The 21,865-nt window shown below is 46.6% G+C and overlaps 3 protein-coding genes across 4 annotated transcripts; all 3 read left to right on the top strand.

Annotated features, from left to right (window-relative positions):
* The first annotated feature begins 9 nt into the window (after positions 1 to 9).
* Positions 10 to 3,699, top strand: LOC134018508 (rho-related GTP-binding protein RhoA-C-like). Its single transcript, XM_062458485.1, has 5 exons — positions 10 to 34; positions 890 to 1,045; positions 1,206 to 1,326; positions 1,631 to 1,761; positions 1,857 to 3,699. The coding sequence occupies exons 2-5, from the start codon at positions 890 to 892 to the stop codon at positions 2,028 to 2,030; spliced, it is 582 nt and encodes a 193-aa protein (XP_062314469.1). The 5' UTR covers positions 10 to 34; the 3' UTR covers positions 2,031 to 3,699.
* Positions 3,700 to 6,304: 2,605 nt separating this feature from the next.
* rbm10 (RNA binding motif protein 10) lies at positions 6,305 to 17,798 on the top strand. Of its 2 annotated transcripts, none has more exons than XM_062458474.1 (22): positions 6,305 to 6,449; positions 6,595 to 7,147; positions 7,241 to 7,411; positions 7,710 to 7,779; positions 9,537 to 9,610; positions 10,691 to 10,777; positions 10,901 to 10,961; positions 11,095 to 11,253; positions 11,359 to 11,519; positions 11,663 to 11,760; positions 12,101 to 12,188; positions 12,366 to 12,573; positions 12,665 to 12,768; positions 12,851 to 12,932; positions 14,038 to 14,129; positions 14,335 to 14,529; positions 14,778 to 14,993; positions 15,092 to 15,154; positions 15,486 to 15,689; positions 16,384 to 16,428; positions 16,633 to 16,712; positions 17,038 to 17,798. In XM_062458474.1, the coding sequence occupies exons 1-22, from the start codon at positions 6,433 to 6,435 to the stop codon at positions 17,126 to 17,128; spliced, it is 2,919 nt and encodes a 972-aa protein (XP_062314458.1). In that variant the 5' UTR covers positions 6,305 to 6,432; the 3' UTR covers positions 17,129 to 17,798. The 2 variants fall into 2 exon arrangements, with proteins under 2 accessions (XP_062314458.1, XP_062314457.1); XM_062458473.1 differs by having other exon boundaries at positions 12,848 to 12,932.
* A 471-nt stretch (positions 17,799 to 18,269) lies between these two features.
* On the top strand, positions 18,270 to 21,257 carry lrrc23 (leucine rich repeat containing 23). The gene is made up of 9 exons (XM_062458092.1): positions 18,270 to 18,362; positions 18,710 to 18,839; positions 19,141 to 19,250; positions 19,420 to 19,540; positions 19,665 to 19,806; positions 19,917 to 20,047; positions 20,201 to 20,337; positions 20,491 to 20,695; positions 20,943 to 21,257. Exons 2-9 carry the CDS (start codon positions 18,732 to 18,734, stop codon positions 20,982 to 20,984), a joined length of 996 nt encoding a protein of 331 aa, XP_062314076.1. The 5' UTR covers positions 18,270 to 18,362; positions 18,710 to 18,731; the 3' UTR covers positions 20,985 to 21,257.
* The last annotated feature ends 608 nt before the right edge of the window (positions 21,258 to 21,865 follow it).

Raw genomic sequence — 21,865 nt, 5'->3', positions numbered from 1 at the left:
TAAATCAGGAAGAAGAGGAAAGCGGACACATACGGTAGCTTGCTATGTTTTTCGTTAATTTTATACGTTTAAAGAAATTCTGCTTACACATTTAGGACTCCCAGATCAGGAATAGTATGTAATTGTTTGGCAAACCCAAATTCTGACGTAGAATGAGCGCTAGCTACCTAGCCAAACCAAGTAATAGTGAAAGGTTTTGACAGCCAAGTTAGCTAGCACACCGCTAGCTAACATAAGCTAGGCTAATTTTGCTAGCTAATTTAATAGCGACTTTATCCTGGCTAGCTAACCACGTAGCAGTAAACGTTAGCATGGGTAACTTCATCATTACTCACAGCCAAAATATATTTTATTCTTACAACACTGTTCTCAGTGAGCTAGGTAGTGCTAGGTGGGGTAACGTTAAGTCGGTAACGACTTGGGGTACAATAGAGATTAGCCAACATTTTTTGTTGCTGCTCTACAGTATGGTCTAGTTGCCAACAAGTAGCGAACATCTAACACTAGCTAGTTATTTTGTTTTAAAAAGCAGCAGGCAGCTGGAGGTAATTCTAGGACACTGCCATGGTCATTTATCTTACTGTGATGGCCAAATGCAATGTTCAAGTAAAGGAAATAATTTATTTTTAAATAGCAAATCATATACACGCATTTCCATTGATAGATTAAGCAATGAGTACTAGAAAGTAATTTTCTTTTGGTCCACGTCAGGAAACGTAGTCCTAAGTATTTAAACTTTAAACAGGTGTGATAAGTAGGCCAATTTGGGGTTTATTATAGTTTTTCTTTAGGCCTGTTTTGTGTGCCATACATAAAATATGTAATGTATTCATCACAATAACATTAACTTGAGAACTCTTAATTTTGCCTGTCATTCTGTTCTCTGAAGATGGCAGCCATTAGAAAGAAGCTGGTGATTGTGGGGGATGGAGCGTGCGGGAAGACCTGTCTGCTCATCGTCTTCAGTAAAGACCAGTTCCCCGAGGTCTACGTGCCCACCGTGTTTGAGAACTACGTGGCCGACATCGAGGTGGACAGCAAACAGGTGAGTTTACGCCAGCCAGTGACTGGATTATAATACCCAAATATTCACCACATTGCCCTCGCTTCATACTGGTCACCCTTAATGACAAAGGATCCTTCCTCATGCCTCGCTCTCACTTCTTATCTCTCTCTCTCTCTCTCCCTGTCTCTGTGTCTCTCAGGTGGAGCTGGCGTTATGGGACACTGCAGGTCAGGAGGACTATGACAGGCTGAGGCCTCTCTCCTATCCGGACACAGATGTCATCCTCATGTGCTTTTCCGTAGACAGCCCCGACAGCTTAGGTACTGCACACTGAATCTCTCTCTTGCACACACACACATTTTGCCTTGGTACATCAAAGAGTATATATGCCAATGAGGCAGTTATTTTGTTTTACCTCCAAATGTACGTTTACTGTAAGTGAGCGGCTGTACCAATTGCCAAAAAAAGAGACATTTAAAAGTTTCACTTATCAGGTTAAATACTTTACTCTACAGTATAACTTTAAAATCAGTTATTATCTTCTTTGTCAATAAATGAACATTTCCATTGCGGTTTAAAATGCTGGATGTTCATCAATGTGGATCTTGAAAACACTCTTTTCAGAGAACATTCCAGAGAAGTGGACCCCTGAGGTGAAACACTTCTGCCCCAACGTTCCCATCATCCTCGTGGGCAACAAGAAGGATCTGCGCAACGACGAGCACACGAGGCGGGAACTTGCCAAAATGAAACAGGTAACGCCACGGTGCCTTGGTGTCTGAAGAAGCATGGCGTGTTGGCGTGTCTGTCCTTGCCTTAACCCTGTCCCTTTCTGCTCGTCTCTGCCCAGGAGCCTGTGAAGCCAGAGGAAGGCCGGGACATGGCGAACCGCATCAGTGCCTATGGTTACCAAGAGTGCTCTGCTAAAACCAAAGATGGCGTGAGGGAAGTGTTTGAGATGGCCACCAGGGCGGCGCTGCAGGCCAAGAAGCGCAGCAGGAAGAGCGGCTGTCTGCTCCTATAAGCTCTGGCTGGGAAGCTGTCCTCAAGCACAGATCTCGGACAGCTTCGTCCCTCTGCCCTTTTCTAGAGGCTTGGGGTTTGAGGGGGAATGGGGAGAGTGGTTAGAGCCAGGAACAGGTGCAGGACTGCCCAATTCCAAATCGTCCCCTCGTCCTCTTGAACACTCCTGTAGATCTGCAAAGATTAGATTGGCATCCACATTATAGCTGTAAGTCCTCCTTTTCGACACAGCGTTAACATCTCTCAATTCCCTTCAGGTGTAAAGTTACGTAAGCTAGGGACAAATGGTTGAATTGGAATTGGGCCAGGACGTATAATATAGAACTGTGTCAAGCAGAAAATGAAGACACAAGTGATCCCTGCCGGGCCAAAGGTTCATACATGAGGGGGAGGGGGGGACATGGAATTGGTAAATTTGAGAGATAGACAAAGACAATGTCAAGGCTATAATACAGGTTAGATGGGTAAAATAAAGGCCATATCTAAGTGATCTTATATAGCCTAAACGTTGTGCCTTCAGAACAGTGGCTTGGAAGAGCCTGGAACAGGGAGGGGGGAGGGGGGGAGGTGGGTCAAGAGTCTGTGTCGCGGGGCGTGTCGGGGGGGGGGGATACGGGGGGGGTGGACTCTTCTGCTGTCATCACAGATCTTTAGGTGTTTCCCTTTGCGTATGTGCCACTTCAGTGAATCCTGTCTCATCATTGGCTCAGTTTCCTCAGGCCCCATGTACTGAACTCAGGCACTGTGCTCAGTTTGTCTATAGACCAGATTGTACGGAGGTGTGTTCCCCCACAACAAAATAACCCGCTTGAGATTCTTAGTGCTGTACGTGTGCCTATATTTTGTAACTCCAGCGTGTGTCTGTTTGAGAGAGAGTCTGCATGTTCGTCCATGTGGATGCATGTGTGTTTTAGTGTATGTTTGTATCCATGATATCCATGTGTTTTTTTGTTGTTGTTGTGATACACTTGATTGTCCATGTACTGTACACACACACACACACACAACCTATTTTGTCTCCCAGACCCTGGCCCCATGCCAAAGCCCCCCTTTACACAGCCACAGTCTGGCATAGGGCTCAAACGGGTAACAAGACTCAACCACATAGTGAATTTGTCATCTTCAAAGCATTTTCTTTTGCTTGTTGCAAGTTAACATTGAGAATCCTTTCCCCCCCGCCTTTATTTTTTATTTTTAAGTTGACTGTATTGTGTAAAGGTTTTGCAATGCATTTTGATCAGGTGAGTCTATATGTGGGGTGAGTGGGCGAAGTTGAGGAGGTGATAGTATCTGGTGTCACATCTCCACAGGCTTGTATTAAAGTGCCTGTGCTGTAAGGCAGGGTTAGTAAAGAGATAAGCTAATGTTATTAAACATGAGCTTACTCCGATTTTCCCTTCAATGTATTAATATTGTTGTTATTATTGTTACAGTTGTCATTGCCATCATACTTTCTCAGTATATTTTAACCCTCTATAAAATCCTGCTGTTCTGTGAACTTTTTCTGCGTTGAAATCATTGCTTTTCAAAAAGTCGAATTAGTGAGGAATAAGAAACAGTAACTGTGTGATTAAAGTGGGTAAAAGTCTGGGGGACTCTGGGCTGTCATATATTTTTTTTTGTACTGTGACATTTCTTGAGTCTTTTCAAATAAAGCTGGCTTTCTGGTTTTCCAGGCTTTTCTGTTACATGTTAAACAGGCTTGGCACGTTTCATTTGGACTTAACAATGAATACTCTTATTATATAGAGATCGTAATAACTAGAGACCTTTAGACATACACACGTGCACTGTTGGAAATGTGCAGAAAGGATGCGTTTTTCCTCCCAACAAATACATTCATACAAAGTCTGTATTCACACTGGTAAATTAGTAAAGCTTCACTATAACAGAGCCCGTCTATACAGAGAGCCAGTCCACTCCCTATTAAGCCCCATTGTACCGAATTCTGTTGCAGTTCCATCAGAGTTCCACTGGGAGTGATCGCGTTCGAGTGCAAAAATGAATGGGAGTCTATGGAGCTAAACGGCTAAATTTGTCTCTTGCCTGAACTATCCGAACTACAATCAAATCTCAGATTTGATTGTAGTTTTTGCATGTTCAACATGGATTATAGGTCGAAAGTTGAATGAACGAGTACTTATGTCCTTTCGATTTCTTACAGGGTGAGTCGTTATTGCCCATAACACGCTAGCATTCTGCTAATGAATGCTGATTGGTTAGTGAAGGACTGACTACGACCAGAGATCCCGCTTGATGGCATCCGAAGCGGAACCAGAATGCCAGACCATTAGCAACATTAGCAACAACATTAGCAAACCAAGACTCTTTCTAGCATGTGTATTGTCAGGGAGAACCTGTCAGCTGTGTTGTCGATGCCTCGAGAGAAAAAAGGAAGTGAACAGAGCTTGCCGTAAAGCAGTATCTCTGGTCGTACGACGTGTATGACGTCATTGAGATTTTAAAAGGCTTTTTAGAACAAAAAAGCGATTAAAAAAAATCTAACACTCAGCAGTGTGTATTTTTTTTGCCTCCCCTTTCGAATTCAATATTCAAATTACTAGACAAAAATTGGTATTCTGAGAAAAGTGGATTTTGAGGGGTATAGCTCCATATACCTCCATTCATTCTGCACTCGACCGTTTGCGACCTCATATGGAACTAGAGTGGAACCGCAACCAGTTCAGAAGCCGGAAGTTTCCCGAGAGTGGCAGCAGAGAATGTCTAATATATATATCCTTAAACAGGCTCTGGTGGCAGTTCTCTTCTTCTTTTTTTTTTTCGTTCAAAAAACGTTATTATTCAAGTACGAAAACACACTGAAAACATTAAATTAACACATACATACATGAAAAAAAGGGGCGCATGAGATTTACATTAAAGAGGTTGTAAGGCATTGTAAATGATCAGAGTCCGGATGGCTTTCTTATTTGTCAGTCCTTTTAAAGTTTCCCAATATATTTTCATGTCACTTTTAAATTGGTGAATATTCAGACCATTTACATTTATGGATATAACATTTTCCAAATCAAATTAAATGATTCAAAATGAAAACATGGCATTTATCCAAATCATTACCTTCATAGTAAAAAATAATATCTCTACTTTGTCATTTAATCCGAGATCCACACAATACATGAAATACATCCTCCACATCAATCCAGAACAATCTGACATAAAAACATTCACAAAACACATGTGCAATCATCTCTGTGAAAACACCACAAAATATGCAGGATTCAGAAAGATCAGATTTATATTTCTTTGAATTTGATTTGTTGGGTAGATTAGATTAGACATTCTCTGACTATAACGAGATGGAACACAGTCACGTTGAGAATGTACAGATTCCCAACCTTGATTGATTTCCATATGTCCAATCATAGTCCTTTGTCAAGTATGTTCCATAAACCAATCGTGTGATCGAATCAAGTATTGGCCCCGCCTATGTTCACAAACTGTAGCCATTTTGCACAGTTGTCAAAAACATAGCAAGCTAGCAGCATTTACATACACACTGATACAAGCGATCGTAGGCAACATGAATGTCACTTCATCGACCAAACGTCAGGCAAGTATGATATTGTAATACGTTGCCAACAATGAAGCTGATAAGCACTGTACTGGGATATTGCAAAGCTGACGTTAGCTAGCTTCCGTCTACCGGTATGTATGTCTGGAATGAAGTCTGTTAACTATCTAGCATGCATCATCCAGTTGTCTGTTTAGCTTGATATGCAATTTAATAGACAGCCGACACAAGCTGTATCTCCCTCTCACATCTAAGCTCGCCATTTTACCTGTGTGCAAAAGTCCAGGGTGGCAGTGGTAATACTGGCAGCATTTTCCATTTGGAAGAATCGTGTCGATTGTGCAGAGACTGGTCAGTGCGGGTGAAAACAACGTCAATAAGTGGGATGAGCAGCAGATGTAGGCTATCTGTAGCGAGACTTAGTGATGCTAGTTGAACATTCAACCTTGGTTTTATCAGCGTACTGTGATTGCAATGACCTGCATGACATTCACTGTCGGTATTATCCAACGCTAACAGTCAGTCTCAGGTAACCTTACAATCACCTGTACGGCTAGTATGACTGTCCAGCAGTGCACGATTGTCTGTGAGCCTGATAGCTGTAATTTGGTATAAGAGGTGTGTATATATATAGTCATGCATTTTACAAAGGGCTATTAGTTCTCAACTGATGTCACACTGGTCTACAAGTTCTAGCTGCGAGTGTATTTGACTTTGTACTCATATTCAAATGCTATCAGTAAGTGTTCAAATAGTGAGGAGAGTAGTCTTAACTGTCGGCTGACTTGTACTTTTTGATTTTTTTTTCAGGGTGCCTAAATGCCGAATATTTGAGAGGATCTTAACACCAGAATAAGGGCATTGAGTCAGTATGGACTATGATAGAAGGTGAGAATTTCTTCTGTTTTGTCTTTTTTGCATCCTTTGTACTAATTGCCATTATACACCTTACCACACGCGTGTCACTTTGGATAACCGCATCTCCTGAATGCACATTTATTTACCTTTATCGTTCTTCTCGGTTTCTTAATAGGGGTGGCCGTGGGGACCGCATGGGTCGCTATGGCATCATGCTCAATGAGCACGATTTCCGGGACATGGACTACCGGGGTTATGGCCACGAGGAAGGGGAGCCTGGTACAGGATATGACATCGGAGCAGGGGAGGAGAGGGGATACGGCCGCGAAGTGCAGCCAGCAGGGGTCAACGACTTCACCCTGGGTCGTCTCCCGGACAACCGGCCGGGTTTCCTTCAGAGGGGAGAAGAGCGAGGAGAAGGCAGACGTGGGCTGAACAAGGGTTTCCCCGGTACCCCTCGCCCCCAGGCCCCACCCCAGCTATCCTTCCCCAGGCCTCAGAGAGATGAAGAGGCCTCCAGTAGGGACTTTCAGCCCTTCAGGAGCTCCCCATTGGGCAGAGGAGGGGGTCACGGGGGGAGAGGTTACCCCGGGAGTCATGCTTCTCTCCTGGGGGACAACGAGGGAAACTGGGGCAGAGAGCACGGCGCCCCCTCGGACCTGGAGGATTTCTCCTTGGGGAGGCCAGGAGAGGAGGAGAGGTTCTCCAGAGGGCCGGGGATGGGAAAGGTGAGCTGAGGTCTAGTGTGTGTCCTGGGGAGCAGGGCACAGAGACCCCTCTTTGTATGTGCTGTTGCTAATTGTGTGTGTGTGTGTGTATAGGGTTTTCCAGAAGGAGGGGAGGAGCGGGGCTGTGGGGGTCCGGCAGCTGGCTCCGACCTCTTTCTGGAGGAGCTGGATCAGAGAGAGCAGGACTACACTGCAGACCTGAACCAGAGACCCAGCAATATCATCATGCTCCGCATGCTGCCACCCAACGCCACCGCTAATGAGGTGACATATATATATATATGTGTGTGTGTGTGTGTGTCTGTCTGTGCCTGTGTGTATGTGGCCTGTGTGCGTGGGTGTCTTTATGACGTATCATCATAGTTATATCTTGTTTATAGGGTTGTTATTCTGCGCAATGCTGTGCATTTACATTTCCTGTGTATGTGGCCTGTGTGCGTGGGTGTCTTTATGACGTATCATCATAGTTATATCTTGTTTATAGGGTTGTTATTCTGCGCAATGCTGTGCATTTACATTTCCTGTGTGTGTCTGTGTGTCTGTGTGTGTGTCTTTCCTCCAGATCCGTGCTCAGCTTCAGGAGCAAGGCATCCAGCCCCGAGAAGTCCGACTCATGAGGAACAAGTCTTCAGGTGAGGCCAGGTCCACCACAAGTTACCTCTACCTCTCCCTCCATCCCTCTCTCTCCTCCCTTTTCCACTTTCTCTCTCTCGCTTTCACCCTCCTCTCCACCTTGCACAGTCGGCTGATGCCGAGGACTGCTCCACAATCAGTCACTCACATGGAAAGGTGTCAAGTCTCTCTCTCTCTCTCTCTCTCTCTCTCTCTCTCTCTCTCTCTCTCTCTCTCTCTCTCTCTCTCTCTCTCTCTCTCTCTCTCTCTCTCTCTCTCTCTCTGTGTGCCCCTCATCCCTTCTCCTCTCTTCTACACGCTATCGTCGCTGCGAGGTCATAGACACTAGTTTTGTTACTTGTACGTCTCCTTGACTAGCCATGTGGTTGTACTCATCTTATGAGGAGGGCCTCCGTACACACACACACACACACACCAACCCGTGTTTACACGCAGAACGCCCTGCCTGTTTTATCTCTGGTTTTCCTGTCCTCTCTGCTCTCTCCTCATGGCTGTGCCTCCACCACCTCGATCTCTTCAGATGCTCCTGACTAACCTAATGTCTAGGGCTGGCTCTCTCACTTGGTTAGTTAGTGTGTGTATCCTCTCTAACTGCTCACCAGCTTAGAGTGTGTGTTTTATCCAACTCGACCTCTTCCATATGCTATGTTAATGCTTCTCCCTGCTAACTCACTGTGTGTGTGTTCTCTCTCTCTCTCTTTCTGACATATTATTAGTGTTCTATGAAATACATATACGTTCTCAGGCTATTCAGTGAAGGCTGGTAACACGTAGAATCAGAAAGAAACTTCTGTGTGTGTTGCTTTTAAATATTTTACCCTTGCTCAGACACAGACACCGCAACCTTTCACCGCAGCGCTAAATATTTCACTGCATCTCAGCCTTCCGAAAAAGACAAGCTTTTGCTGTGTGTGTGTGTGTGTGTGTGTGAGAGAGAGGGAGAGAGAGTGTGTGAGTGCGCGTGTGTGTCCGTGCACACGTCTGTCTCTGATGATGCTCGCGAGCCAGAGTACTCGAGTGTAAAGATCAGACCCAACTGATGAATGGTTGCATCACAGCGCTCCTCCACCATCTCTCCTTTCCCCTCTCCTCGACCCAGATGACAGCGTCCGCACTGCACTCTCCCTCCAGGGTAGACTGGACGGTGTGGCATCACTCCCAAAACAAGATGTTTGGAATTGAAACAGCCAGAGACTCAACCTTCTATCCGAATGGGATACAAACTCAGGGCTGCAAGAGGTGTCACAAAAACAATTATATATAAGTAATAATAATCTAGAGTTTTCCAAGAATTTTCCGGAAACATTTCTGTGAGAAATGACATGGGGGTGGGGGGGAATGAGAAGGGAATACTGTACATGCACACAACCCCAAAATTCCAGATTCATTCTTGTGTATTCCCCAAAACTCTTCCTAATGAAAATTCCCAGAAGGTCACCCTCCCTCTTCCAATGTCTCTAGTGGAAACCTGTCATGGAGAAGTCACTCTGCTGGCTCTAGCTTTAACCGTGACCAGTTTGGCGGTCCATTATCAGTGCATCGTCCGGGCAGGACTGTATTAGTGATGGTACACCGATCCAGTATTGTGTGAGATCATTTTAGTCAGTACTCAGACAGGGTCCTTTTTCTCTCTCTCTCTCTTCTCTCCCTATCTCTCTCTCGCTCTCTCCACCTGTACATGAAGCACTAACCCCTCACTGCGTTGTTGTTATGTTGTTGTTGTTGTTCGGTTGCCATGGCGCTGGGCGGTGTCCAGGTCAGAGCCGAGGATTCGCCTTCGTCGAGTTTAATCTCATACAGGAGGCCAGCAGCTGGATGGAGACCAACCAGGTCACTCTCCACCACACACACACAAACACACACATACATACATGCAGGCACACACCACCTACACATATGCACATGCTACACGCACGCACTCACACACGCCACATTGCACGTTTCGCATGTACATGCTCAATACAAGCCGTCATCGCATTCACACCCATACACTTCTGGTATTACTAGGAGGGATTGTATGCTTCAGAATAGAATTGTTGGTTGCTGTCTTTCCAGACACACACACCCAAGCGTGTGCTTTCTGATGCCCATGTGTTTGTGTTTTAACTGTCTATTCTCAAACATCCTCCCCTCCTCCCCCTCCCCCTCCCAAATCGAGCCGTTTTTGCACTCGTTTAGTCAATGGTGTCGGAAGACGAGTACGGGGGGGGGGGGGGGGGGGGGCACGGGCAGCCTCCAAACTTGCCGGTAGCTTCTGGGGTGTGGGGGCGTCCTGTGAGAGTGACCTGGTCCGCCAACGCAGTAGACTGGATGATGATCTAGCTGTCAGTCTAGCCCACACACCTCTCTGCAGGGGGGCAGGGCTGGATCACAGTTCCTGGATCAGAACCAACAGCAGTAACCTTCCTCCGCTCTGTGGGTCCCGAGGTCCATGTTGTGGGAAAACCATGAACGTCGCCTGAATCCAGAGCTAGCGCAGTTTCCGTCGGCGCTGTCAAGCTAGGCTGGTTGTTGGGGGGGAGGGGGAGGGGTGAAGGTGTGGGTGGCATGGTGGTACATGGTTTCCCCTTAAGGGGGGGGTTGACAAAACTGACTTGCAGACACACACACACACTCAAACACACCATCTCAGTCCGTCCCAAGTTCCCTAAAGCTGAAGGTTGTACTTCTCTCTTGTCTTTCTTTCCACCTCAGTTGTTCTTTCTCTCTCTCTCTCTCTCTCTCTCTCTCTCTCTCTCTCTCTCTCTCTCTCTCTCTCTCTCTCTCTCTCTCTCTGCTCTACTCTTGTGAGATGAGGCCTCTCTCTAGCATGTGTCCTACTTTATCTTTGATAATCATTCATTGTCCCTACCCTCCTCCCCCTCTCTCTCTCCCCCTCTCTATCTCTCTCTCTCGCTCTGATTCTTTCAGAGAGTTCTGTCTATTATGGGGCAGAGGGTGTCCATGCACTATAGCGACCCCAAACCACGTGCCAATGAAGACTGGCTCTGCAACAAGGTACAATACCAGGCTGTTAGTGTGTACTGTCATGTCAGGTTGTGTGAGGGAGTGATCTGGTGTGTGTGTGTGTGCATGCATGCACGGGCCCTCATCCTCCTCCTCTTCTGTTCCACCCGACAGTGTGGCGTCCAGAACTTCAAACGAAGAGAGAAGTGCTTCAAGTGTGGTGTGCCGAAATCAGGTACTCACTCTTCTACTTCCAGAACCCTCCGGCCTAGATTCAGCTCCCAGTAAAGTTCCCCACCGAGCAGACCCTGTCAGAGCTGGAGGGGGGGGTTAATATGTGTGTGTGTAATGCCCTAATCCCTCACCAGAAGCTGAGCTGAAGCTGCCCCTGCTCCAGAGGGATTTGCCCCCGGGGCAGCAGAAGGAGAGTGCCCAGGGCTTACTGCCCCTGCCCACCCCCTACCAACCCTCCGCCCCGGCCCTCAGCGCCGTGGCGATCCCTCAGCAGGCAGAGGTGGCCAACGACAGTGAGTCTCCGTGTGGCTCGGTCTCGTTTCTGTACATCCCCTCCCTCCCTCTCTCTCCGTCCCGTCTCGTCACGTGACGGAACGTTCTCTCTGGTTCTCTCGCAGCTCTGATCCTGAGGAACCTGGGGCCTCACACCTCACTGGAGGCCATCTTGTCTGCGCTGGCCCCCTTCGCCACGCTGTCGCCCTCCAACGTTCGCCTCATCAAGGACAAACAGACGCAGCTCAATCGGGGCTTTGCCTTCCTGCAACTCTCCACCATAGTGGTATGACACACACACACACACACTTACCGGCCCTGCTTGTGGTTCACACGTTTTTCTCCGTTAATGACTTGAGTGGTGAGGAAGAGAAACATGCGTTCACACGCACACACTCTCTCTCTCTCTGGCGCTGTGCGTCTCTGCAGGAGGCATCCCAGCTGCTCCAGATCTTACAGGCTCTCCAGCCAGCGCTTACCATCGATGGGAAAGCCATAGCGGTGGAGTTTGCCAAGGGCTCCAAACGGTAAACACACACACGCACACACACGCACTCTGCTGCAGTCCAGTTTCGCTTCACATCCTGTCGGTTACTCAGACTGGCATCTCTCTAAACAGAAACAAAATTCAAACCTCCGTGAACTGAATCCCCCTGCTATCAAATTAGGACAGCACACGATGTAACGTAAGCACATGTCTGCTAGTGATTGCTTATCTGGAACGACTGTAAAACATGTCAGAGGAACCACCGATAGTATTTACTTGCTTAATGCTTGTCTATAGGAGAGAGCTAACGAGAATTTTTTTTAAGTAAGAATGATGTGACTCTCCCCACCTCTCTCTCTCTCTCTCTCTCTCTCTCTCAGGGATGTGTTCCTGACCGATGGCAGCAGGGTGAGTGCGGCCACCGTGGCCAGCACAGCCATCGCTGCAGCCCAGTGGGCCGTCACACAGGTGAGCCAGCCGCCCAGCGTCACACCTAGGACACAAAAACAAAATTGATCTATTGTTTTGAGTAATTGTCTTTATTTTATAGTTCTTTACTCTACTTGTATATGTACGGTTATTTACTTGTGAATGTATACTGTTTACCTCATGCTACCTTGTCTACCTCTCTCACCCTCTTCTCAGACTGCCCAGAGTGTGTCTGGAGGTGCTCAGGGTGTGGATGTAGCAGTGTACCAACAGGGGGCAGTGTTGACAGCTGCATACATCCAGGAGAACCAGGATTTCCCCTGTAGGCCAGAGGGCTTGGCCTACGCAGGCCAGACAGGGGGAGCGGGTACCGGTCTGCCCAGCACAGGGGCTGGCTTGATGGGGGCCTACACAGCAGACCCTGGTGAGCACCAAACTTTGCCTTATCCAAACAGGCGTTTCTCCTCATTTGGGCTGGTTACTTATTAGTGTGTGTGTGTGTGTTACTCCAACAGCCGTCTCCGAGGCTATGCTGTCCGGGGTTGACGGAGTCCATCTCTCATTGGCTCACACGCAGGCAGCTCTTAACGCCACCTCTACCTCCACACAGTCCAGCCAGGTAACAATCATCCGCCCATCAGTACACACACCCACGCACACCCACACACACACTCTGACTCAAAGTGTGTGTCTTTCAGCAGGTGGAGATAGTGGGGAAGCCTCAGCCAGCCACACAGAGCCAGCCAGCCACCCCCGGCACAGCGTACGAGTACGCTCAATATCGTGAGTATGAAGGGGAGAGAGGGATGGAGGGAGGTAGTAGGGATGGAGGGAGGGTAATAGGGATGGAGGGAGGGTAGTAGGGATTGAGGGAGGTAGTAGGGATGGAGGGAGGGTAGTAGGATGGAGGGAGGGTAGTAGGGATGGAGGGAGGGTAATAGGGATGGAGGGAGGTAGTAGGGATGGAAGGAGGTAGTAGGGATGGAGGGAGGGTAGTAGGGATGGAGGGAGGTAGTAGGGATGGAGGGAGGGTAGTAGGGATGGAGGGAGGGTAGTAGGGATGGAGGGAGGTAGTAGGGATTTAGGGAGGGTAGTAGGGATGGAGGGAGGTAGTAGGGATGGAGGGAGGGTAGTAGGGATGGAGGGAGGTAGTAGGGATGGAGGGAGGTAGTAGGGATGGAGGGAGGGTAGTAGGGATGGAGGGAGGTAGTAGGGATGGACGGAGGGTAGTAGGGATGGAGGGAGGTAGTAGGGATGGAGGGAGGTAGTAGGGATGGAGGGAGGTAGTAGGGATGGAGGGAGGGTAGTAGGGATGGAGGGAGGGTAGTAGCGATGGAGGGAGGTAGTAGGGATGGAGGGAGGTAGTAGGGATGGAGGGAGGTAGTAGGGATGAAGGGTAGTAGCGATGGAGGGAGGTAGTAGGGATGGAGGGAGGGTAGTAGGGATGGAGGGAGGTAGTAGGGATGGAGGGAGGGTAGTAGGGATGGAGGGAGGTAGTAGGGATGGAGGGAGGGTAGTAGCGATGGAGGGAGGTAGTAGGGATGGAGGGAGGGTAGTAGGGATGGAGGGAGGTAGTAGGGATGGAGGGAGGGTAGTAGGGATGGAGGGAGGTAGTAGGGATGGAGGGAGGGTAGTAGGGATGGAGGGAGGTAGTAGGGATGGAGGGAGGGTAGTAGCGATGGAGGGAGGTAGTAGGGATGGAGGGAGGGTAGTAGGGATGGAGGGAGGTAGTAGGGATGGAGGGAGGTAGTAGGGATGGAGGGAGGTAGTAGGGATGGAGGGAGGTAGTAGGGATGGAGGGTAGTAGCGATGGAGGTGCCTCTGATGCAGGCCGGTGTGTCTGCGTGTGGAGACGTGCCTGACTAGTCGAGTGTCTCTCCGGCCCTAGCTGTCCCTGACGTGTCCACGTACCAGTATGATGAAACGTCTGGCTACTACTACGACCCGCTGACCGGCCTGTACTACGACCCCAACTCCCAGGTGACTCTCACACTTTGGATCACTGGGGGGGGAATTAAACCTTCATGCACCCCTTGTCCAATATGGGAAGTTTGTAAATATAAATCTGTCTCTCTCTTTTTTCTTCTTATCTCATTCTCCTTTATCTTCTCTCTCGCTTGTTTGCTTTCACTCCCTTTCTTTCTTCTCTCTTTTGTTTGTTCTTTCCCCTCCTCCCTCTCTCCAGTACTACTTCAACTCTCACACCCAGCAGTATATGTACTGGAGTGGGGAGAAACAAACGTACATTCCCGCCCCTGCCCAATCAGAAGCTGGGACCGCTGCCACCCCCGGCGACAGCCCCGCCCCCTCCGATCCCCTTGCTGCTGCACTCGGTGGCAAGGAGAAGAAAGACAAGCCGAAGAACAAAACGGCTCAACAGGTACCGGACACACGACTCACACACACACACGCACACAGGCTGCTAATATTTAATATTTAGCCTTTGATATCTATGGTATTGACATTGGCAGGCAGAATTCTTAAGATAACAGGGCCTACTTGAGTAGTGCTGGTTGTTGTCTGCAGTGTTGTGTACCTGATTTGTATGGACAGTCATTAAGTTCCAGTATCCAGCAAGACAAGATTTCCAGTGTTTGTGTGTGTGTGCCTGTGTGTGTGTGTGTCCAGATAGCGAAGGACATGGAGCGCTGGGCTAAGAGTCTGAACAGACAGAAGGAGAACGTCCGCTCCGTCTCCTCCTCTTCCTCCTCCTCTTCCTCACTGGCTGCACCTCTGGCCTCCGTAGCCCTGCCCCCCGGTTACGCCAGAGCGCCTGGGAACCGCCTCGACGACCGCCGAGAGTCCGCCAGCGCCGACGCCGGCTACGCTGTCCTTGAGAAAAAGGTTGCACACGGCGATACACAGACACGTATATAATGTGCACATTCACATACATTTTAAGCCGCTGTAATTCTGTTTCACTGACTCTTCCTGTCCTGTAGGGGGCGCTGTCTGAAAGGCCTCAGATCCTGTTGGAACAGCTCAGACACACCACAGACAGAGAGGTGAGGATGTTTTCATATAACCAGACTTATCTCACTCTCTCACTGTATATTTATATAAATATTTATATACGTATATATAAATATACGTGCATACGAGCATATTAATATACATGCATAGATCTCATAATTTCTCAATATTGAAGACCGACCACAAAGTTGCATTTCGTCTCATGGCTTCAGTGCTCTCTCTCTCCCTCACACACACACACACACACTCACTCCTGCTCTGGGTGTTGTTTTCCACTGTTATTGCAGGTTTTTCCAACTCTGCTATTTTTTTACCTGACCTTTTAACAGTACCATCTCTTTGTCTCTCTCTGTCCCCCAACAGCGCTCCCCCCCTCCACCCCCCCAGCAGCAGGGCCTGGTCCCAGCGTACAGCGGAGAGACGGACAGCGAAGAGGAGGGGGGAGAGAAGGAGGAGAAGGAGGGCAGGATGACAGACTGGGCCAAGCTGGCCTGTCTGCTCTGCAGAAGGCAGTTCCCCAGCAAGGAGGCCCTCATCAGACACCAGCAGCTCTCTGAGCTCCACAAGGTGCCCTCGACACTCGAGTCAGACACAGTGGCAGACCACATTTGAGAGAAGTGCCACAAAACTCAAACATACTAGCCTGACGTTGTCATACTCATAATTCTAGTCAGAATATGAGTCTGATACCGCTCCGTTGGGCTGTGAGTATGGGGCGTGTTTCAACCGAACCCGGAAAAAAATGCCTCTTCACACAATTGGATAGACCTACAACCAATCAGAGCAAAGTAGTATGTTGTTTGTTGAAAACGAATTCAACCCAAGCGCTCTTTGGTGATGTGGTTGATTACGTTACTGTTGATCATCTGTCCATCATCGTATAAAGCCCGCCCTGACAATTTGATTGGTCCAAACAGCTCTTGTTCGGACATAGTTTTCCCCCAACCGAGCGACCCCAGACCCAACTTCCCAACCAAATTTTTTTGTAGGCGGGCTAAGTTTGGCTGGCACCCAGGCTACAAATATACTGGTCCATTGCTGATTTATTTTGGTATCAGGTTGATCATTAGGAAGCGTAGTTGTGTTTTACGTGTTTGGGATTTGGGGCTTGGAAACAGTAATACCATAAAGGCCTGAAATCTAATACACACATCATACGCAAACATGAAACTCAACCTTTTAAGTCTGAACTTGGTTTAAATAGTTAGTCATACACTGTGGACCTTTTAACCTTTTGACTCCCCCCGACCTTCTTTCTCAGCAAAATCTGGAACAAAGGCGGAGCGAGGATGGAATCGGCGGAGAGGTGGGTTGTCGTCATGGAAACTAAGCCTCCGGGTCAAGCAAAGATTTCCTCAGTGATGTTTGTGCTCTTGTCTGCATGCCTCGGTGGAAGAGCAGACATCTATATCTGGAAGATTTAAACAATGTGCTGGCATCAGGACTGAACAGTTTACTCAGTGAAAACATATCAGTGATTGATTGTTTTAATCTTTTCTTTGCGGGACAGCGGTACAGAGACAGGCCTTCAGAGAGGAGAGACAACGGCCAAGAAGCTCCAGATCCCAAAAAGAGGAAATACAGCCCTGTGTAAGACACACACACGCATATATATTTAGGTTTTTAATTAATGCAGTTTAGCTGTGAGACCTTGGTGGAATGCATTGTTTGAACTGAGCGCACCTCCTCTGGACATCTAACTACTATCCCAGTCAGTGTATTGAGTGAAACAGTGTAAGCAAGGGTGGATGTGAAGTTCTGAGATAGAAAGGGCAAATCCATTTACTGGTTAAGCAATGTGGTAGTTACAGTATATGACAATTCACTCTGTCATTCAGTTGTTTAGTGTTTCTTTCACTAACTGTCCCCCTCCTCTTTTGTTTGCCTTTTTCTTTGTATCCCTCTCTTCCTGCAGTGATGGCATGGCAGGCAGTAGTTTGGGGGCCCGGATGCTGCAGGGAGGGATGAAGAAGGGGTTTCTGCTACGCAACATGCAAGTGGAGTGACCTCTGAGCCGCCATTTTGAACTTTGTTTGCGAACATGCAAATGGATTTGCCAGAGCACAACAGTCCAATATAAATGCCACGTAGGAATATCTGTATACAAACACAACTTCAGTTTTGGAATTTCACATTTGGCAGAATGGATCCGACTTCGGCACTGTGGCGGTGGATGTTGGCTGGACAGTTAAAGTTGCCTTGACCACAGCAAGGATCAGATTCCACCTTTATCTGGTCCTATAGTTGGGAGCAATTTTTGCACAGAAACGCACCTTTGCTTTTTCTTTTGATGGTCCTGATTAAAGCCATTATATACATGTCAAACTGGAGAAGCAAGCTTTACTCTGGACTGGAAGCAGCACAAAGTATTTTTGCTGCTGCTGTACTGGTCAATGGTGTGATCCCTAAAGCATTACGTGTAATATTAATTGAAGATAAATGTCTATGCACCATAGTTTATTTGATTTGATCATGTATGCCTTGTCATTCAGTGTATAGCACCCTTTTTTTACCCCCAGACTACCCAGACATGGAAGGCAAGATTCCTCCCCTTTGTATATTGTAACACTAACATTAGTGTAAGGAAGAAAAACTAATTTTATTCTGTGTGTGTAAAACTAATGTGTGATGTGAAAAAATCAATGAAAACAGTAGCCTACGTGTCTCTAAGGAGTAGTTTTGTCTCGTTTTACATTTCTTTCGGTGTATTATGGATTGCGGGTTTATAACAAACAGTAGGCTGAAGACAGTGCATATTTGTACACCACAGTCAGTGTGTGTAGTTTTCTCAATATTGTTTCCAAATAGACTTTGCAAAAGCAGTAGTTCAATAAGAGGAATGTGTGCTGTTCGGTTACTGCAATTTTGAAGGCAGAAAACAGAACTACGCTTTGCAGGATGGAGTGCCGCAAGATCACAGGGTTCTCAAGCCTCACGCATTGACGGGTGGGGTGGAATCTCACTCCAAGCTTTTGATAGAACTTGACGACCTTGGGATCAGTTCTTCTACTGTATACACTATTCCATAAAAAATATATTCTAGTGCTCCAGCTGGCTTGTCCTGGTTGTGCTAGCTAGAGTTAGCGCTAGCAACCTGACTGATGATGCGAAGTTTAGGGCAATTCCCGTTTCCATGGCAACGACAACAGACACTGGAGCCTTAGCTAACCTGTAGGAGCTAGATACAGTAGCTAGCTACCTAACTCACTGTAAATCTAAGTGCGAAATATTAGCTGGCTGGTAAGCGAAGTTTCATGTAGCTAGATACTAAAACGATAACGTTACCTTTGTATTTGGCTGCTGGATCAAAGCTGTTAGGAGTGGCCTAAAGTATATCAACAAAAGTAGGCTGGCTAGACTCGCGTAAAAGGACACATATCGTCCAGCTAGTACACTGTACAGTAGTACTGTAGTAACAGTATGTAGTCTAGATAACCTAGCCAAAACTAGCTACTGTACTGTAGCCACAGTAGTAAGCTCATTTACAGTATGAAACTGTAGTTTATAACTGATGGTCTTCAATTAAATGCTAATTGTTATAATGTTATCCATTTAAATTCTAAGACAATCTAACTTTCAACAAGTAGCAAACCAAGATAAGGCCGTACAATGTCAGCAGAGATGGAGGAGGACGAGCTGGCTCTTTCCGAGGGCGAGGAGGGGCCAACTGAAGAGGGACACCAAGAGGATGAGAGTGCACCTCAACATGAAAAGCAGGTGCACTCACTGTATATTGATATATATCTGATATTCTGATTGTTGTCTGTTAAAGGTTTGCGATTGCCTAGAAATGCACTGACCCTATATAAAACAGACATTATGCAGCCCAACATCCACTATCTTATTAGTGAAAACGATGTCAGTATTGATATACTTTCTTATTTCTTATTGTTCAATTAATGTTACAAATCATCTGATGTGCAGAGACTAAATACTGGTATAGTTAACATTTTGAGTAATTGCCAGCGCCACTGCTCTCAGCGTAGTTCTAATGAGTTGGGTGTATGTCTCCCTCCAGATAGAGCCATGCCATTTGACCCAAGAAACGGTTCATCAGAGCCTGTCCTTGCTGTGCCGCACAGCAAACGGCCTGGCTCACGCCTTTGTCAAGATGGATTTAAAAGACAGGTGGACATAACATTCAAAAATAAGAAGCGGTCAGAATGAAACATGTTTTTCTTTCTGACTGTGACTGTCTACCTCTCGTTTTCTCTTCCCTAACCCACTCTTTTCATCCACTCTCCTCCCCTTGCCCCTCTTGTCTGTTTCTCTATACTCTTTCCATGTCTCTCCACAGGCAGTTGACAGACATATCTCTCATCAGTAGTTTTGTACATCTGCGTTTCTTGGACATTTCCTCCAACCACATGTCTGACCTGTCTCCCCTTTCAGCACTAACCCATCTACTCTGGCTGAATGCAAGTATACCAACCAAGCATTGTTAGCATTTCCCGCGATAGGACAATGAGGCACTTTGCAGCAATCTAAAAGAGATACTGTAATAGCTAACAGATAACGGATTTATCTGTGTCACATCTTTAGGTTGATAAGAATATGGTGACACGGTTGAAAGGTCAGCCCCTGGGTCAGCTGACCTTTTTGCAGTGGCTGAGCCTTGCTCTAAACAAGCTGACAGACCTGGAGGGTCTGGGGTGCCCTGCCCTAGAAAGCCTCAACCTTACTGGTCAGTTTCTTGTCTGTGAATCTTATTATAGTTGGAGAGTGCTGGTCATGTTATAGGGCTATAATTGAAGAGTAGCTAACGTTTGAAATATGTGTGGTTCTATCTGGTAGGTAATGGTATCCAGAGTGTTTCTGGGCTGCAGTTCAATCGACTCACTAACCTAGTCACTCTGGAGCTGAGAGGAAACTGCCTGGAGACAACAGACGGCATCTACCTCCCTAACCTGCAACGATTATACCTGGTAAAAGTATTTGACCTCTAAGACAAACTCAGAACCCAAGGATTTCCCAAGGAATTCTAAACAATTCTAACTTTATTATGTTGGTTCAAAGATGGTACCCCTTACTATAACCGTAAAACAAAAAAAGACTAACCACTAACTCTGTCTCTGCAGGCCCAGAACAGCATCAAGCATTTGGAGGGGTTAGACAAACTGGAGCGCCTCACCACCTTGCACCTCCGAGACAACCAACTGGAGACACTGGATGGCATTAGCCCCAACATGAAGTCCCTACAGTACCTCAATGTCAGGTAGATCCCCATGTGTATCTAACAGAAAAGCTTAACAACAACACAACAACATCAGGCAAACAAACCCTTCAATTGAAGAGGACTCAAAGTCAAATGGCATGCATTCTAATACAAAGATCATTCTATGTCACCTCTCTCACCTCTTGTCCTCAGAGGTAACCTAGTGTTTAACCAGCGCGCCCTGCGCAGCCTGTCGGCTGTGTCAAAGACACTGCGAGCCCTGGTGCTGGCAGAGAACCCTCTGTCGGAGAAGGAAGACTACCGCGTGTATGTGGTCACACACCTGCCACTCCTGGAACGGCTGGACAAGGAGCCAATCTCCCCCGAGGAGAAAGCTGAGGCCATGGAGAGCTTTGGGGTGAGGGAAAGACACTTAGTGTATCTTGTACTGTAGGTAAAGGTGAACAACAACTGTTCAATCCATGTATGATTTTGTTAGTGTGTGCTTCATTTGCCTCTGTCTGTGAAATGTACTGTCTGAAAAGTTTTAAGCCTGTCTTATCTTGCTATACTAGAAGAAGAAAAAATGGTACTACATTCTTTGATCAAAGGGACTGTATTCGTTCAAGGTTGCTCAGATGTGAACCCTGTGTTTGTCTCTTTAGGAGTTTGAAAATGAGGGGGCAGCAGAGCAGGAGGACAAATGATGACATCTGGAAGCTGAACAAAGGCACTGAAGCAGTGACTGAAACAGCACCCAGCAGGGGTGGGGATGAGAGCGCTGACAATACCAGTGTCAAAGAGGCTGCATTGTATGTCAAACCTTGGAAAAGGCTTGGACAGTATTTTTAGTTGTTCTTCCACAATTTTTGTGAATCATAATGGTATACTAAGTTTAACCAATAAAATATTGTAATGTAAACATTAAAATGTATTTGGCAATATCCTACACTATTTTAATATCTATGCAAGAGATTTTAAAATTATATAGTATATAAAGAGTTTTCAAACCGTGCGTCACTGCTATCTTATTTTACCCTGAGTAAGAATGAGAGAGCAAAAAAAAAAAAAAAAGTAAGAATGAGAGAGCAAAATCATTCTGCCACTTCCGTGTTGGAGTCCTCCAATAGAATTTGGCAGACTGACTTAAAGGACCAGCACATATATTCGGGTGGCTTTATGTATGTCTTTCTTAATGTAACATCTCAGAATGAGCAATGAGTATAGACTAAATTTAACAGCCTTTATTATTTATCTTCGAAATAATAAATATGAGCCCCTGTAAATATCAAGTAGTATGGAAGGTGGTAAACTTGTATAGTAAAGAACTTTCAAATGATACATAGATTTTATTTTATTTTTTACTGTCATGTTTCCTCATTGTTGTCTAATGTCCTAATCGTCTGTATTTCCCCATACTGTACACTCCTGTGCTAACAGTGACAATGAACTGGACGGTCAGGTGGTTTTCTCGGTAGTTTTAGCTCTACAGATGCAGAATCAGTTTTCTGCTCCAAATTCAGACCCGAATTATAAAGAAACTGATACTAGATCAGAGAATGTTTAATAAGCAGGCTCTGACTAGATC

Source organism: Osmerus eperlanus, chromosome 4 (genome assembly GCF_963692335.1).
Source record: "Osmerus eperlanus chromosome 4, fOsmEpe2.1, whole genome shotgun sequence".
NCBI classification, from domain to species: domain Eukaryota; kingdom Metazoa; phylum Chordata; class Actinopteri; order Osmeriformes; family Osmeridae; genus Osmerus; species Osmerus eperlanus.
This window is presented reverse-complemented; position numbering and strand designations above follow the sequence as displayed.